Source organism: Lolium rigidum, chromosome 2 (assembly GCF_022539505.1).
Source record: "Lolium rigidum isolate FL_2022 chromosome 2, APGP_CSIRO_Lrig_0.1, whole genome shotgun sequence".
Lineage (NCBI taxonomy): Eukaryota > Viridiplantae > Streptophyta > Magnoliopsida > Poales > Poaceae > Lolium > Lolium rigidum.
In genome coordinates this window covers 286,483,731-286,500,891 of record NC_061509.1, presented here as the reverse complement: position 1 = coordinate 286,500,891, position 17,161 = coordinate 286,483,731, and the positions used below count along the sequence as shown (strand labels likewise).

The 17,161-nt window shown below is 45.6% G+C and overlaps 1 protein-coding gene across 1 annotated transcript; it reads left to right on the top strand.

Moving 5' to 3' along the window:
* Positions 1-3,649: 3,649 nt before the first annotated feature.
* Positions 3,650-8,311, top strand: LOC124693606. Its single transcript, XM_047227086.1, has 9 exons — positions 3,650-3,788; positions 4,963-5,135; positions 5,233-5,414; positions 5,520-5,804; positions 5,901-5,959; positions 6,128-6,164; positions 6,263-6,334; positions 7,293-7,617; positions 7,730-8,311. Exons 1-9 carry the CDS (start codon positions 3,677-3,679, stop codon positions 8,099-8,101), a joined length of 1,617 nt encoding a protein of 538 aa, XP_047083042.1. The 5' UTR covers positions 3,650-3,676; the 3' UTR covers positions 8,102-8,311.
* The last annotated feature ends 8,850 nt before the right edge of the window (positions 8,312-17,161 follow it).

The following is a 17,161-nucleotide window of genomic DNA, read 5'->3' as shown; positions in this document are numbered from 1 at the left end:
CCGGGCGAGCTCGCCGGCGCCAGCCATGTGCTCGCATGTGCCCGCCTCGCGGCCGCTTGCCGGCAACAGCCCCGCGCCGCCCCGTGCTCGTCGGCCCCTGGCTACCCTCCCTCCTGCCCGCCCCTGGGCGAGCTCGTCGGTGTCATCCCTGTGCTCGTTGGCAACAGTCCTGCCCCATGCTCGCATGCCCTTGGCCGATCTCTCCCGTGCTTGCCCCTAGGCAAGCTCGCCGGCGCCAGCCCCGTGCGTGCCCCACCCCCGTCTGCCGCCCTGTTGTCGCCAGCCATGAATGGCGCTCGCTTGCCATTCGCCAACGTCAACGAGCTGCTCGCCATCCTCCTCCGGCTGCGCGCCATCCTGACCGTGAGGGGATTTGGTTCAACTATGGACAAAAAATAGAAAAATAAGGAAGGAAAAAAAACCCACTCACAAATTCATAGCCACCTAGTCAACTATTTACATCTCTTTGACTTGCCACATCAGCAAATCCCAACCCAAACTATCGTAGGGTTCATTTTAGACCGGGATCGAAGAGTTCAGAGTGAGGACTTCAGGGATTCCGACTTCAAGGTTCGATTTAGCTTTGACCTACAAGTTCAAGGTTTGTTTTGAACTTTTTCCGAACTGACCCTGGTATCTACCAAGCACGCGCGCGACTGTACTGAATCCACTACTGGTACTCCTATGGTACGAGCTGACAGTCGTCAGACAAACGGGCAGGTTCGAGTTTGACCGAGCCAAAAAAAGGGAAGAACGAAAAAGAAAGCACAACAAACATGCATTGCGCTGGCTGGCCGCCCAGCAGCGGGCTGCGGGCACATGTGGACGTCTTTCCAGCCGCCGTCGCTCTCCAATTCCAAATACGCTTGCTGTATACATACATACAACAGCACGTAAGCTATACGACGATTTGTTTATACGGCAGTTGGGATGCAGACAGACAGAAAACGACCTGGGCCACAACGAAAAGCTCCGGCGCCACGTCGGCGCGGCACGGCAGCAGCACGAACGTTCGCGACCGACGCAGCTGTACGTGGCGGAATGTTCTCACGCACGGCCCACGTACGTGGAGAGCGTCCCGTCCAATCTAACTAGCTACGTAGAATTACGTTTGTTTTCCCGCCAGACATTGGAGTAAACTACTCCTGGGTCCTGGGCGATTAGCACGATAACCTACTACGTTTCTTCTTTTCCTCCTTTGCCCATCTTTTTTCTTTTTGAGAAATCCTTTGCCCATCTTCGGAGCACTAATCAATCGACCTATCAATTTCTTCGATTAAGCGCACCAGCGGCTCTCATTTCGCCCATGCTCAGTTGGAAAAGCAAGCGATTAAACAACTGAAATGCCCGTATACATCCTTTGCTTACGTCCGAAGGAAATTCGGGCTCTAAAAGCCATATCATTCCGTTTGATACGTGACAGCGATGCACTAATGCAAAGACAGTCTCAAGGACTTTCCATTTTTTTTGCTAATGATAATCGCTTAGGCTGCGTGGCATCTTCTTATCGCTAATTATGCATGGTGGCTAGTCGCCGTCGCCCGTTGGGCGGTGGGATCGAGACGGACAGGGAGAGACGCGGCCCGCTGGCGCCGCGCCACAGCAGCGTCCTCGATCAACTCCTGGTACCCGACGAGACATACAAGAGAAAGAAACTTTGATTCGGGCGTCCTGATTATTATAGTAGTGCCTTCAAATTCGTCTCAGTTAGTATTATACAATGGTAGGGCAATCAGGATTGCCAGGAGTTTGATTAGCTTCTGCTAAGCAATCACGCGCGATCATTTTGATCCTCTTGTTTCCGATATTGCCCTTCGGCCGCCTACGCTCAATTCCAACGCCAAGAGAAATGGGCATTTTTTAGGGTTCAAAACTGGCTAGTTGTCTTGTGTTGGAGATGCCCTAACGAAGTGTCACGGTAGTGGGCTATTGAACCAATAAATTTATATTTCCGGATTTTCTATACGTAGAGCTTAGCATTGTTTATTTTTCTTCTCAAAAGAGTATGTTGTTTAAGTTTCATCTTTCTTATAGAAAACCATCCAATTAAAATACTCCCACCGATCCAATTAATGGACTTCATTTTGTCTATATGCACTCCCTCATTTCTCTTTTAGTATACATTCTAGGAAAAATCAGATAAATTAGTAGTGCATTTATTTGTATACTACTTAAATTAGTAAACATTCAATCCAACCTACATTGAAAATAGTGACATCCAATAGATAAAGGAGGAACATTTCGTTTTTTGTATTCTTGTTGACTAAAAGCTAGAATGTAGAGTATTTCAGAACTAATACTTACTCATATACATTTTCAAGGAAAAGTATGACTTTATTTGGCTTACAAATAAAGAGAGATAATGGAACTCGAATATGAATTTTGCACAATCTTTCATCGTACCATGGTCATTTTCACATTTTTGCGCAAGCTAAATAATTTATTATTTAATTTTCACGCTTGGCACACACATACTTACATGCATCCTGTACATGCATATTCATATTTGGTACGTAGTATTTTTTACTTCATTTAGTAAACTTCTTATTTTAGTATTCACTACGGGTTTAGGAGTTTCGAGGTTCTGAAAATTCTCTCCCAGGAAGATTTTCCTTTCCTAGGAAAGTGTTGATAGTAGTCATTTTTAGTAACTTCCAAGATTAATATAGATTATTGAAAAAATTCATCCTTGAGGGTTTAAAGCATGGAGATTGTACGCTTAAGTTGTCATGTTAAATGACATGCTTAGTTTCAAACCGCTCATTTATCTTGATAATCACTTATCGCAGGAAATTTCTCGTTAGTTTAAGGGTTTCATATAAAAGACAACATTTTTCAATAGTTTTTTTTAAATTAGGAACTCTACAACTCAAGTGTTCATTGTGGGCCACGTTGCTACATTTGCATTGTTTTTCTCTCTCTTGGTACTTGGCACTAAAGGAGTACCGTGTTTATAACAAAATTAATTATACTCTGTTCATACCGGTTTACATGCAATTACGCATTTTGAGAAAAAAATTGACTACAAATTTGATCAACGAAATATAATATATATGTCATAAAAATTGTACCATTGGATTATTATTCAAAAAATGTTTCCAATAGTATGAATTTTGTGATATGTATATCTAATATTTTGTTGATCTAATTAGTAGTTAAAGTTTTTTTCTCGAAATACGTAACTGCCATGTAAACTGTTACTGGGGACTAACTTTTTTTACATACAAAACTATTTATTTAACAGTAATAAAAGGGTGTGGCTGTCAATGACGAGTACTCCAACCGAAAATGAAGGGACAATGTTAGGCAATGGGTAATATGGTAACTTCTCAACAACTGTAATCAGTTCCTTGTGGGCAGTTTGGGGAAGAACAAAGACACACAGACACGAGTGACAGACACCGAGCCCCCAACATACGCGCGGCCATAGGTCTCTTTCGCAAAAGCCAAGCCAAATCTCCATCTTTTCTTCCATCCATCTCGCCGGAGGAAATCGAAATCCCGAGCGAAGAATCCCGTTTCTCCCTGCTTTGCTTTGCATCCCCCGTCCCTCTCCAGTTCCCTCCCCGGCACCCTCTTCCACCTGAAGCTTTTCTTTTTCCTTGTTCTTATCTTCGTCTCTCGGGGGACGAAACGCGGCGTGATCTTTGCTGGGCGGAGGGAGAGCTGCTCGGCCATGGCATTGCCCGCCCGCCTCGTCCGCGTCGCGCTGCTGCTCCTCGTGGCGCTCTCGTTCTGCGCCGGGACGCATCACGCTCCTCGCGAGTTCCACAAGGCGGTCGGCTCAGGTTCAGGTTCTTGCCCATCTCTCTGTTTCTTATTTTTGTTGCCTGATTTGATGAAGAAATGACTGGTTGTCTTGATTTATGTTGGATTAATGGTGGTTTTGTGTGTCGCTTACGCCAGTTCTGTAAAATATCTCAACATTCATGGTTCGTAAATATCTGAACTTTTTTTTTCCCCAAAGAATTCGGACTGTCGATGTGGAAATACTCCAGTCCCCCAATTTTTCTAGCGTTCTGTGGTCCTCAGGTTATTTTCCAAGAACCTTGGTCCTCAGGTTATTGAGCATCAGTTTCTTGCCCTCCTCTTTTTATTTTCTGCAGTTTTATCTGAAAACGAAGAGTACAACCGTTCAGTTTTTTTCTTCTGGATTTAGAGTGATGTTCTCGACGAATCTGTGTCTCTTTGTAAAGAACAGGGGAAAATCACTCGCTACTATGTTTATGCCACGCCCTTTGCCTATTTGCAGTATGATTTTTGTTGAAGATGATATTGGCATCTTGGCTGCCTCACGAATTTCGGTTCTCATGACATCACACCAATTATCCCCCCCCCCCCCTCGTTTTAGCGATACACTTTTTCCAGGTTTCTGTACCTAGCTCTCAGCAATGCCTTCTCAGATTATTTCTGTACCCCTGAATGGATTTCTCATTTCTGGTCCAGTCTTCGGTCCCTTTCGATGTGGGATTTCCCCCTCTCTTACTTTATCCACAAGTGGTTTTCAGTAGGTTTCCTTTTTGCTCCATCAGTCACCCGAGCGCCATGTACTTTTCATGGAGTTATTTCATGATTTCCTGTTATATTCTCCATTGCCTGTCAAGGGACTTGGTTCACCATAATTTTACAGCTCTGAGTTATCAGTGTCAAGTTTGTTTGGTCATTTTGAAGATTTACAGCAACACAAATTTGGGTTCAGGTTATAAATTAACATGTGCATGTCAAGAAGGTGTCAATTATCATATCTGCGTGACCATGTGTCTGAAAATTGATTTACAGCTTTGATTTATGAGTGTCATGTTTGTTTGGTAATTTTGCAAGTTACCACAATTTTTTGTGTTCAAGTTATAAATTAGCATGTGCATGTCGACAAGGTGGATGGTATCTGTGTCTTTGGATTTATTGTATATGGGTTACTTATAACTTTCCTGGTGGTGACAAGTTCTAATTGAAAAAATGCAGATAAGTTTGGCTTGGTGGTGAGAAGATCAATAGCTGAAGCTCCTGCTGACATAAATGTCACCACCAATAGCTCCTTCATCCTGGCGGAACATCGAACATTTCGGAAGGACCCATTGAATTCTTTCGATAGATATACAGGCGGTTGGAATATCAGTGAAGTACACTATTGGGCTGTAAGACTGTTTGAAAACTTATCTGGCATCTCTGCTGTCTGATTATGTCCGTTGCTTTGGTGGTAACATGTTATTGTCCCTGATTCTTTTGTTTCAGTCAGTCGGTTACACCGCGTATCCATTGTTCGTCGTTGCCCTGCTGTGGTTTGTGCTATTCTTTCTTCTTATGATTGGGATTACCTGCCATCATTGCTGCTGTCCACACCACAGTTACAGCTACTCGAAAGTAGCATATGCCCTTTCCCTGATACTCCTGATATTATTCACCTGTGCTGCAATGTAAGTACTCACATTTGTAAAGCTTCGTCGTTCCTTGTTTGTTAGTTCTTTTCATTGGAATATTTTGAGTTGTGCTTGCTAAACTAGTTCCATCAATGCTGCCAGTGCTGGAAGTGTTGTGTTGTATGATGGCCAGGGCAAATTCAATTCTAGCACGACGACCACCTTGGATTTCGTCGTCAGTCAGGCGAATTTTACTGTCGAAAACCTTAATAACCTTTCAGATAGTCTATCTGCTGCAAAAAAAGTTGACATAGGACAGTTCTTACTTCCTCCAAACACGCTGAGTCAGATCAATGAAATTCAAGGAAAATTGAATTCATCAGCTACTGATCTTGCTAGTAGAACATCTGATAATTCTGAGAAGATCCGAAAATTGCTAAATCGCGTGTAAGTATTATTTTCCTTACCATCACAATTTCCTTCGAATGATGCAGTTTGACAGGGAATAGTTATTATGCATATGTTTGACAAACTTCATTTCAGGCGGATAGCTTTGATTGTCATTTCAGCAGTAATGCTTTTTCTGGCATTTGTGGGCTTCTGTAAGTGCTTATCATTTTTTTTTTTACATTGGTTAAAAATGAATGCAATAATATGCGTTTCTGGGCAAAACCAAGTTAATTCTAACATAGTGATTGGTATCTTCTTGATATTAATATATTCCCTTTATCGAAAAAAAATTCTAACATAGTGATTGTTTGATTTTACAGTGGCATCGATCTTTGGGCTGAAATTTCTTGTCAACATGTGAGTTTATACCTTTTTATGCTAACATGCTTGACTAAACCTTTTCTCTGATAATTTAACAAACTGGGTATTTGCTCATTTCTCCGAATTTTATGCAGTTTGGTGGTTTTTGGATGGATAATGGTAACTGGGACATTTATCCTGTGTGGGGTATTCCTTCTTCTCCATAAGTATGTACTCCACCTTTCTGCAATCATCACACTCTTCATAAGTTATCTACTGTTAATATGTACACATAGCGGTTTTTTGAGGTGGTTCTTTAAATGCATCTGTGAGCTGCATCCATGTCCAACTAATATTCTTAATTGAATTCTAGATGACCAGCTTATATAACTATATTGTGAAGTTGAGTGTCTCTCAAAGATTAGTGCACATGATGTAGTGCTGCGTTGCGAATGTATATCCATTGGCATCCTGGATTTGGGTCATGGTTATATCCTCGCTGTGCTCTAGGAATTGTCCTTGTTATTTTTGGTTAATTTGACCCTGAAACCCCAACTACCGAATACTTCCGTTGTTTGTACTCTATTGGTCATTTTATTGTTGTATCTTGTTCCTTCCTACCCATGCTTTCAGTTATCACTATTGCTAAGTACAGATTGTTATTACTTCTTGTCTGTTATTATTTCGGTCTTTTAGGATAGCTTAAATGTAATGAGGGGGTTAGTTCGAATACAAAATTGCAGCCATTGTGTGATAGTAGTAATAGTGACTTTTGGTTACTTTACTATGTCATACTCTATTGGTTATTTTTTACTATGTTATACGCTGTTCTGCTTGAAAGGTACATGTGAGTTATGTACACTAACTTATCTTCGACATTTTTAGACTGCAAAATATTGCCTCTAGTGACATCTCTGGCATGGAAACATATTATTCCTCTGTTACAAAACTTGTACCAAATTACATATTAACGTGTGGTAAAAGCTGGAAAAAAATCGGGATTTTGGAATAGATCCATATGTATGTCACAATTTTTTGCGTTCTCTTTACTGTTTACTACTGCATGGAATGTATGTCTTGTTCCAGTCACTTGTACTCTAGTCCCTATCTTCTAAGAGCAACTCCAATGATGAATGACTTCACTTATTATATCAACATCTCATAATCCATTTTTTGCCATAACAGCGTTGTTGGTGACACTTGTGTTTCCATGGACGAGTGGGTTGCTCATCCAACAGAACACACTGCTCTGGATGACATTATCCCATGTGTCGACCCGACTACCGCGAATGAGACCCTGACAAGAACCAGGGAAGTCACATCCCAGCTAGTTAATCTGGTGAACCAGGTGCTCACCAACGTGTCAAACAGAAACTTCCCTGTGGCGGCAGCACCTTTCTACTACAACCAGTCGGGGCCTCTGATTCCTCTACTCTGCAACCCCTTCATGGCTGATCTGAGCAACCGCACCTGCACCCGTGGAGAGGTTACCTTAGACAACGCAACCCAGGTAATCTACGGTTCATGGCTGCATTGGTTGGCTAGGATTTTGTTTTCATGGCATTTTGGCGAACTCTGAAAAATATTGGTTCGTCTGCCTGCACCAAATGCACCAAATGCAGGTCTTCAGGAGCTTCGAATGCCAGACCAGGACCGTCTCGGGAACCGAGATCTGCACCACGGTGGGGCGTCTCACCCCGAGGATCTTCGGGCAGATGGCGGCGGGCGTGAATGTGAGCCTGGGGCTGTACCAGTACGGCCCATTCCTGGTCCAGCTGCAGGACTGCACCTTCGTGCGTGACACCTTCACCAACATCAGCCAGAACTACTGTCCGGGGCTGGAGATGCACAGCAAGTGGGTGTACATCGGGCTGGCGCTGGTCTCCACGGCGGTGATGCTGTCCCTGATATTCTGGGTGATCTACGCGAGAGAGCGGCGCCACAGGGTGTACAACAAGCAGCACAAGCACGACCCGATGGGCGGGAACGCCTGATCCACGACGACCGTTTGGTTGGTTGGTTCGTTCGCCATGGTCGACGTCATGAGTGTAGAGAGTAGCTAGGACGGTGTTCGTGGACTAGACTGTCGCCTGTTGATTGATTCTTTTTCGGGTTTGTGAATCTGATGCGTGCTAGTATTTGTTTGTGTTCCTGCCTCGTTGATGTACAGTTGTGCTTTAGAAGGAAGGATTTGCCTGTTGATTGTCTTGCTTCTTTTTTCATTTCATCTCATTTTTATCCTGGTATTGTGTCAAATTGTTCGGACACTATGATATGACGTCCCAGGTACGCCAGGTTGACATTGGGTTGATGTCAACTGGGCTATATCAACTGGTGGGCACTACTAGTCAGCGAAGTCAGTCTGATCTATGTCGTGCTCTGAAGTCTGATCTGTTGGTCCCAGGTGTTAGGCTTGCTCCTAACTGACCTGTCTAAAATGGTGATTTTTTGAGGAAATAAAGCGGTAGTTTTTTTTTCTTCTTTCGGCATCTTTTATTTCTTGGTTGAAGATGGTCTTGGCCGCCGGAATTCCGGACATGGCCGGGCTCGAACAGCCAACAAACTTGGGCCTTTTCTGCTCTGCGTTTCATCTTCCAAAACCGTGGTTATAAGATTGCCTTATTTTGGAGAAGAAATATGTACTGTAGAACACTTCGCACGAGAGATTTTAGGTTTTCTGCCAATCGGGGAGTCGTGTAGCATCTGTACGTAGCAAGCCGCGCTGCCCATTGCGTGCCAGATCCAGCGGGATGGACCGCATCAGCGTCCTCTCCGACGATCTGCTCCTCCTGGTACTCGGCCGCCTCGGCTGCGTCCGCACCGCCTCTGGTCTCCTGGGACTGCAAGTTCATATGCCCCACTAATTCTTGGTCTTGGATATTGGCACCTGCAGTTACAACGCTTGAGCCTACGTCCAGGGGAGAGCTACCACCTGCACATAGATGCCACTTATGTACGTGATATGAAGGGCGCTATGAGGGAGTATTTTCTCAGGAGATGGAAAAACTCCTGTTCGCCGACTTCTCTGCTCTGGAGACTGGAGCTAAATCTCACAACGATGGGTCATGTTTTCGGAGCATTTGTTATGGGAACACCCAAATTTTTGTATCCGAATTTTTTGACATTTACAATTTAAATTTTAAAGAGTGATATCATGGTATCAAATAAGGTGTGGTATCACTAGATATGTTCTCGCACACTGCACTGTCAGGTCACTATAGGAGCGTCGTGCTGTTACTCAGCACGCCTGCTGAAGTTGGTCGGAGTCAGATCATACTACTATATTTCTCCCTTGGTCGTCCTCTGTCTCTCCGATAGGAAGTGTCCCGATCGAGGGCTCTATGCTGTCAGTAAACCCTCTTCAGCCAGCCAAGCCCGTACATGGTCAACGATGATCCACCTCAGGCACATAATGAAATTGACTCGGTATTAGCTTGCTATACATTATGTAGTAGGTATGCAGAGCATATCCGGCTTACTCAGCTCCCCCTACACCAGGGCACCTGTATCTGAATTCTTAACCAACTCTGCACTTTTTGTTACTAATGCTCCAACTTGTTGCTGTCCATTGCAACCTTTGTCACTTGGACTGTCCATGTGGACTTGTGGCCAAGTGCTAACTTCTGCTTCGTCTTGAAAAGAAAAGTGCTACTCAGCAAGTGGATCACTGCTTTAAGTACTGCTACCCTTGTTTGCTAACAGCAACAAAAACGCTCACTTCTGAACTGGTCTAAGTAGAACACGTACAAGTCGCAAAAAAAGGTAGAACACGTACACACGGTCGAGTTCTCAACGGCAAGTCTACTCGGTTTTGCATGTATTTGCCGATTGCATGCATTCACGGGAGAGACTTGTATAGGATGTCTTCATTAGGTAGGATCATAAGATCAATCCAGAAAAAACATACTTTGAACAGACGAAAAAATCTGAAAATAATAAACAACATGCATGTAGGTTGTATCTACAACTCCAAGAAATTTCAGCTTAAAATCTGATCTACACTTGGAGAAACAAAAAAGACAAATTCTATTGTGAATAGTGTCAGATCTGATTGAGTAGTATTTCACACTATTCACACTCAAATTTATCTTTTTTGTCTCTCCAAATGTATGTCGAATTTGAAGTTGAAATTTTTTGCCGTTGCATATATAACATAGATGTGTGTTGTGATTTTTTTCCAGATTTTTTGAACATGTTTTGTCTTTGCAAAAAAATTGTTCTCATAGATCCTATCTAACATCTGATCCTACCTAAGTCTCCCCCATGCATTCACGTACCATTCAGACTACAGTTCTTTCAATCTGCGCCAGAGGTTGATGCTACAAAAATTTCACGATATTTCCATCTAAATTCCGTCGATCCCAGATTCCCAGTTGGATGACTCACGGGTGCCACTGTCCAACTTGAATCGTCCGCAGCTTCTAACTCCCCTCCTCGGCATTCAACACAGGATCGAGATGCTTAATTAATTTTTCATCTTTTATTCTTTGTACAATTTCGGTCATATTAGTTTCGCAAGTGGATCCCTCCTTTCAAGTTTCAAGGCCCCACTAGGAGTGAAAAGGCAAGACTTCAATTTGTCAATTCAAAGTTCGTTGCACACGCTAATTAATTTGTCATAGTCACAGACGGTAGCTAGCTTAGCCAGATCATTTTTTCTTACTTGAAGTTAGCGGCTAATTTTATGGGCACGCATCTGATATAGATGTGTATATGTCGCAGTCACTGCTAAAAAAACAGATTATTTGAAATGGTTGAAGGGGAACTGACGATGAACCGACATATGCTTTTCTTCTTCGATGAATAATCAAAACGCATGTGAATTTTGGACCTCCGCATGTAGGAAGAGTTGATAATCACAACAAAATTTTACGGCATCCTTTCAAACAGTGCATGAGCTAAAACAATAGGCAACTATGGAACTAGTGATTTTTACCCCCATCTGCCTCACTCCCACCACCACATCTCCCCATCGTCGCCCCACCACCGACTTATTCAATGCCATTATCTTCTTCTTCCTTTCATTTTGGCCTCACCGTCGGTCCACTGTATACGTGAACCTCTGTGTGAGTGTCGTGGTAATGTACATCGTAATCAGTTGAAAACAAACCAAGGTGTGAATGAAACAAAAGCAGCGCCGACAGATTTCAACAACAATCTCTCGAAAGATGGACCAGTATATATTTTCTCGCCGTATGAACAATTGCGACAGTTTGAGTTTTGATATTCACGCATAAATCATCACTGACAGATTTAACGACAATCTCTCGAACAATCCGTGCTAAAAGAAAGGACAACGGACGAGATCATTTGACCATGTCAAACACCGACGGTTATGCTCACCCACATACATGAATCACTATGTATCTGTCTTTGATGGCACAATGAGCATCTTTCTCCTCACCTCACTGGTGGAAAAAGGGCCTTTGGTCGCGGTTCGCAACTGCCATTAGTCGCGGTTGCGCAACCGCGACCAAATAAGCGCGACTAAAGCCCCCCCCCCCCCCACTTTAGTCGCAGTTGCTTACGAACCGCGACTAAAGGCCCGTCCACGTGGGCGCCAGGCGTCCGTCGGGGCGGAGGCCCTTTAGTCGCGGTTCTTCTGGCCAACCGCGACTAAAGGCCGCCGCAGGTTTAGGCTTTTAGGCCCCCCTAAACCTGCCCCCCCTAAACCTGTTTTCTGTTTAATTTGTATTGTTTTATTTCTTTTGTGCTTTATTATAATTTTGAAGGAGTTTCACATATTCTACGGTACTACATACATGCATATGAATGTACAATTTCAAACAAATTTGAAATTAGAACCAAAAAGAATTCAAGAGGAATATACAATATATATTCAATATCATCGGATGACCATATACAAGTTTGAACAAGTTTCCATACATAATTTAATGCATGTATAGTTCTACGTCCTCGTAATGGTGTTCTCCTTTAGGATCGAGGACTTCCCTCCTGAACCATCCAGCTAGTTCCTCTTGAAGTGGTCAGAAGTGAGCTTCTGGACTAAGCATCATCCGGAGGTTATTCCTCCGAGCATTGGTATCACTCGGAACGCGCTCGGAGGTGTATCTCCGGATCATCTCACGAACATAGTATCCACATAGATTGGTCCCCGGTGGCTGAATATCGCCACCATTCTTAGCCTTTGACCGCATGAAATGTAGCTCTTTTTTGAATTCACCGACCTTTGTATCTGAGAATAGTCTCCAAACCCTACGAGGCAAAGAAAATTAAATGAACAAGAGAGTTATTAGTTAATTACTTGAAGCTTAATTAGGAAATGAACGAAATAGGCCGATCGATATAGAGCGCAAATGAATGAAAACAAATACTATTGAATCATTTTTCTCATGTCGGCCCAAAGCGCCGGATCCATATTCAGAGAGTCGTGGATGAGACATTCTGATTTGTCAATTCTAATTACTAGCAGAATCCAGTGGAACCTGCGGACACGATACATGCACAGTACGTCATGCATAACTCATCGATTAGCCGGCCACATACCATGCATGGAGTAAACAAAAGAGAATGTGCTCAAGACATAAACACTCACCCAAAATGGTAAGGAAATAGAATATCACTTTTGAGTTCCTGCTTTGTAAGAAACTGCCACGAGTCCGCCTCCACGTCGGTGGGGTGATGCTGTAACGTATATCCATTAACGATGTGTGGGTCAATGAACCCAACATCATGGATGTTCCTTGCTCTGCATTCCTTAATCTTCAATCTGCATGTATAATAGCGGACACAACAATATAGTTAGGACATATATATTTTGCAGGCAATATGAACGAGATGGGGTAGAAATTAATCACTTACAGAACGTAGCAACTGATGATAGATTTGTCGAGCTCGCGCAGATTGAAAAGCTGGACCAATTCACTCAGATGAATTTGTACGCAGTACTCGTTTGAAGTGATGCTCATATCCAACTTCCGCATAAATATATTCTTTGGCGTTTTTATTTTTTATGTAACCCTTGTACCATTTCAGCGAGACCTTTCATTTGTGGAGGTAGATCCTCTTCCTGCGCAGGCTCGACGAGAGGCCCATTCTTCACATATGTAAGTACTACCTCCTTCACCGGCGCCTCATCAAGGCCTAACAGTTCACGAAGAGTAATACCTAAGTTGGCCGCTTGTTCTCTGGCACTCGTTACAGTCAATCCCTGTGCTGCCGCAGCTTCTATGATATCGGGGGCATCCGGACCAACGGCTGTCACTATAAGCGGGGCAATCGATTGTTTATTTTGTTCCCCGAGCTGGGCAACTCGTTTCCCGCATTTTTTTACTTTCTAATTCCGCTTTCTCAGCCTCCTCTTTCTTCTCCTTCAACATGCGTGCCTGATTACGAAGTTCACATGCATAGTTGTCAGGCAGATTCTTCGCGGCTTGGGACGGTGTGCTCAAAAATGACTTAGCTCACTTCTTTTGCTCATCAGAAAATACTGGCTTGGGCTCGGGCTCTCTTTTCTTCTTGCATTCCGCCTTCCATTTCTCATAATCGCGAGTCGCGGCCGCGTCGACTTCCTCGGCAGTACGTTCCCAAGGCCTCGTGGGGAGAAGCTTCAGTGATGGCTCCGGTACCTTTGTGGTCTTAGGTACATAAGGGTCCGGGTTGATAGTCCAGGACTCCTTCTGCTTCTTCGCCGGAGGTGGATTGGGGGCGGCGTCCGCTACCCGCCCGGGGCGGACTGGGGGGCGGCGGCTGCTTACCCGCCGGAGGTGAATTGGGGGGCAGCGTCGGCTCACGTGAAGGAGGTGTAGGTGAAGCACCACCACCACCACCACCACCGCCACCACCACCACCACCACCACCGTAGGGGGGTGGACTTGTTGGCGCCTCGCCTGGAAACTTGATAAACTTCTTTTGCCATAGAATGAACTGGCGCTTGACATCTCCAATTCTTCTCGCCCCTTCAGGTTTAGCAATGTCAATGTCCAGGTCCTCAAACCCTTGGACTATGTCCTCCACCGTGACACGAGCATAGCCATCTTGAATGGCGTTGTTGTGGTGGAGTGCTCCAGGTAAACATGGTAAAGCACTGCCGATGGCTACCTTCATGGACATGTTCCCGATAGGATAATACAGATGACATTCTTTCATCTCCTTTATATCGTCCACGGGGTAGCGAGGAGGCTCCGGTGCAGTAATTTCCACCACCGAGGCTCCGGTGCGGTAATTTCGATCGTCGGTGCACCAGCCGGTGGGGCCTCCGTGGAAGCCACGCTGCTTTTCTCGCTGCGGCTTCCGAGATCCAATGGATGATCTTCATCTTCGCGCCCGAGCTGCATCTCTTTCGGCTACTAGTACACTCACGGTTTTCTTCATCACATCCATTTCCGATGCCAACCGCGCCACAATATCTCGCTTCCCGATCCATCTTTCTCTTACGGCTTCGTAACCGTACGGGTCATCGTTCGGGGAACCCTATTTTCCACGGAATGTGCCCCATGCCTCGTACACGTCCTCCGTGTTCGGGATTCCCGAGGGCTTTTGTCGGCGCGTCGTTCTCTCTGTTGAACTTGATCTTCCCCTCTTGAGCATCCCTCATTGCCTCAATAAGCTTTTGGGTGGGTTTAATTATTTTGCCCCGGTAAACACACTCCCCGTCTCCGGGTTCAGCGATCCCCCATGCCCGTACCACCAGCTTTTGGCCCTTGGGTCCCATCCCTCCGTACTCGGACGGATTCCTCGCGCCCTCAGCTCGTTCTCCATCTTCTCCCACCTAGGCTCCCAAAGGCGATACCCTCCTGGCCCCATAATATGATTGTACTCCTTCTTAGCCGCATTTTCCTTATTTTTTTCGATATTTCAAGGAACTGCTCCGATTTCTTTTGGTTCACAAATTCTGGCCAATCATGTTTCAGTTTCTCATATTGTCCTTTGAAATCCGGAGTCTTGTTCTCCTTGACAAAGTCATGGGCTAGATTTTGCTTGAATTTCCGGAATGCCGCGGACATCTTATGAAGAGCGAACTGTTTGACTAGCCTCCTCCTCTCCTTGTTTTCCTCAATCTTGTTACCCTCCTCATCGAATTTGTTGTATTCCGGAGGTAGAACGAAATGTTCCATAAGCTTCTTGAAGCAATCTTTTTTTGTTCTCTTATCGACAAAAGTGAAACCAACTCGTGCCTTCTTTGGCTCATTCCACTCCTGGACGGTGATTGAGACGTTGTCTCTAACAATGGCTCCACATTGGTTGACAAACTTGGTGGCGTTCTTGCGGGGCTCCAGCGGCCTGCCGGTTGCACTGTCGACAACCTCGATGGTGCATGTTTCTCCTTGTTTCATCGTCTTGGTTGCGCCACGCTTTGACGACGTACTCGATTGTTTCGACGATCCGGCCGAGGGCTAAAATAAGAAAGAGAGTCGCGCGCGTTAGTACACACATATTTATTCAAATCAGTTAGTTTGTATCACCAGAGGCTCAATGTATATGTATACCTCGGCGCCGGAGGTGGTTGCTACTTCCAATTGAAGATCGTCGTTTATCGACGTTTCTTCGGCATCATCTTGCTGACGGCGCCCTTCATCTTCACCGTCAAGGTTCAGATAAGAAGAGATATCATCTTCTTCTTGTCCGGTCGGCACATATACAATATCGCCGTTTATGATGCCGAACATATGGTCTTCAGCGTCCGGATCATAGTTGTGCATAATCGGGTCAGCTCTATCGTCCGCCATATGTCAGTCCTGAAAACATGTAGTAAAAACAAATTAATTAAGTGAAGAAGGGGGGCGGTGGCGGTGGCGAAAGGGCGGTGGCAAAAGGAGGGGGCCGGCGAGCTGGAAGGGGTGGGAGAGGGTGTCGCGGAAGAGCGCGAGACGGGGCGGTAGACGACGGCGTCACGGAGAGGGAGGCGAGGACAACACACACATAACCCTCGCCGCCCCCTGATCTCGATCCCAAAAACACCGCGCGTATACGGAGGGGGCGACGAGGGGCTCGCTCCCCCGCGTATACGCGCGCGGTGGCGGTGGTGAAAGGGCGGTGGCGAAAGGGCGGTGGCGGTGCCGAGGACACATAACCCTCGCCGCCCCCTCTCGATCCCAAAAAACACCGCGCGTATACGGAGGGGCGACGAGCGCTGCCCCCTCCGTATACGCGCGGTGGTTAAGTTATGTGTCCTCGGCGCCCTAGTGCGTGTGTGTGGCGCGCCACCCTAGTGCGTGTGTGTGGCGCGCGCCCCCGGCCGGCCGCCGGCCTCCGTCTCCCCCTAGATCTGGTACGTTTTATTAAGTCAAGATTTTAAGTCAAAATTATTAAGTCAAAAAAAGTCAAAATTGTTAAGTTTTAATTTTATTAAGTCAAGATTTTAGTTAATTAAGTAAATTTGTTGTGTTCAGTAAACAAAAAAGTTGTAATTAAATTTGTAACTCCCTTTTAGTTTTGTTTTCTGAATTTGTAACTAAGTTTTTTTTTTGTATTTTGAATTGTTACTAAGTTCTTCACATATAATACACGTTTAAAATTTAATTAAGTTACAATTTTAATTAAAAAAACTTAGTTACGATTAAAAAAAAAAACAAAAAAAAAAAACCAAAAAACTTCTCTCGCTCCTCTCCTCTCTGGTTCTCTGCTGCCGAGCGGGGCGCACCCCGCGTGCGCGGCGAGGGCGCCCGCGGCGGTGCCGTGCAGCGACGACGGCTGGGAGAGGGCGGCAGCGGCGAGGGGACACTCGCGGGGGCAGCAGCGAGGGGCGGCGGCGGTGCCGTCGTGTCTCCATCGTCGCGGCGGCGCGGCAGGAGAGCGGCGGCCGGCCGGGGAGGGGCTCGATTATTAGCGCGCGCGGACGGGAAGAGGGCAGCAACATACGACGGCGTGTTCGGCGACGGACGACGGCGGCGACGGACAACGGCGGCGAGCGTCTGAGAGGATCGATCTCCGCGCGCGCAGCCTGACGGTTCGAGGAGAAGAAGAAGAACTGGCCGGCCGTTCGCGCTCGCGAGTATTTATGGCGCCCCCCCTTTAGTCGCGGTTGGGGAGGCGACCCGCGACTAAAGGGTACCCTTTAGTCGCGGTTGGCCGTACTCAGCCGCGACTAAAGG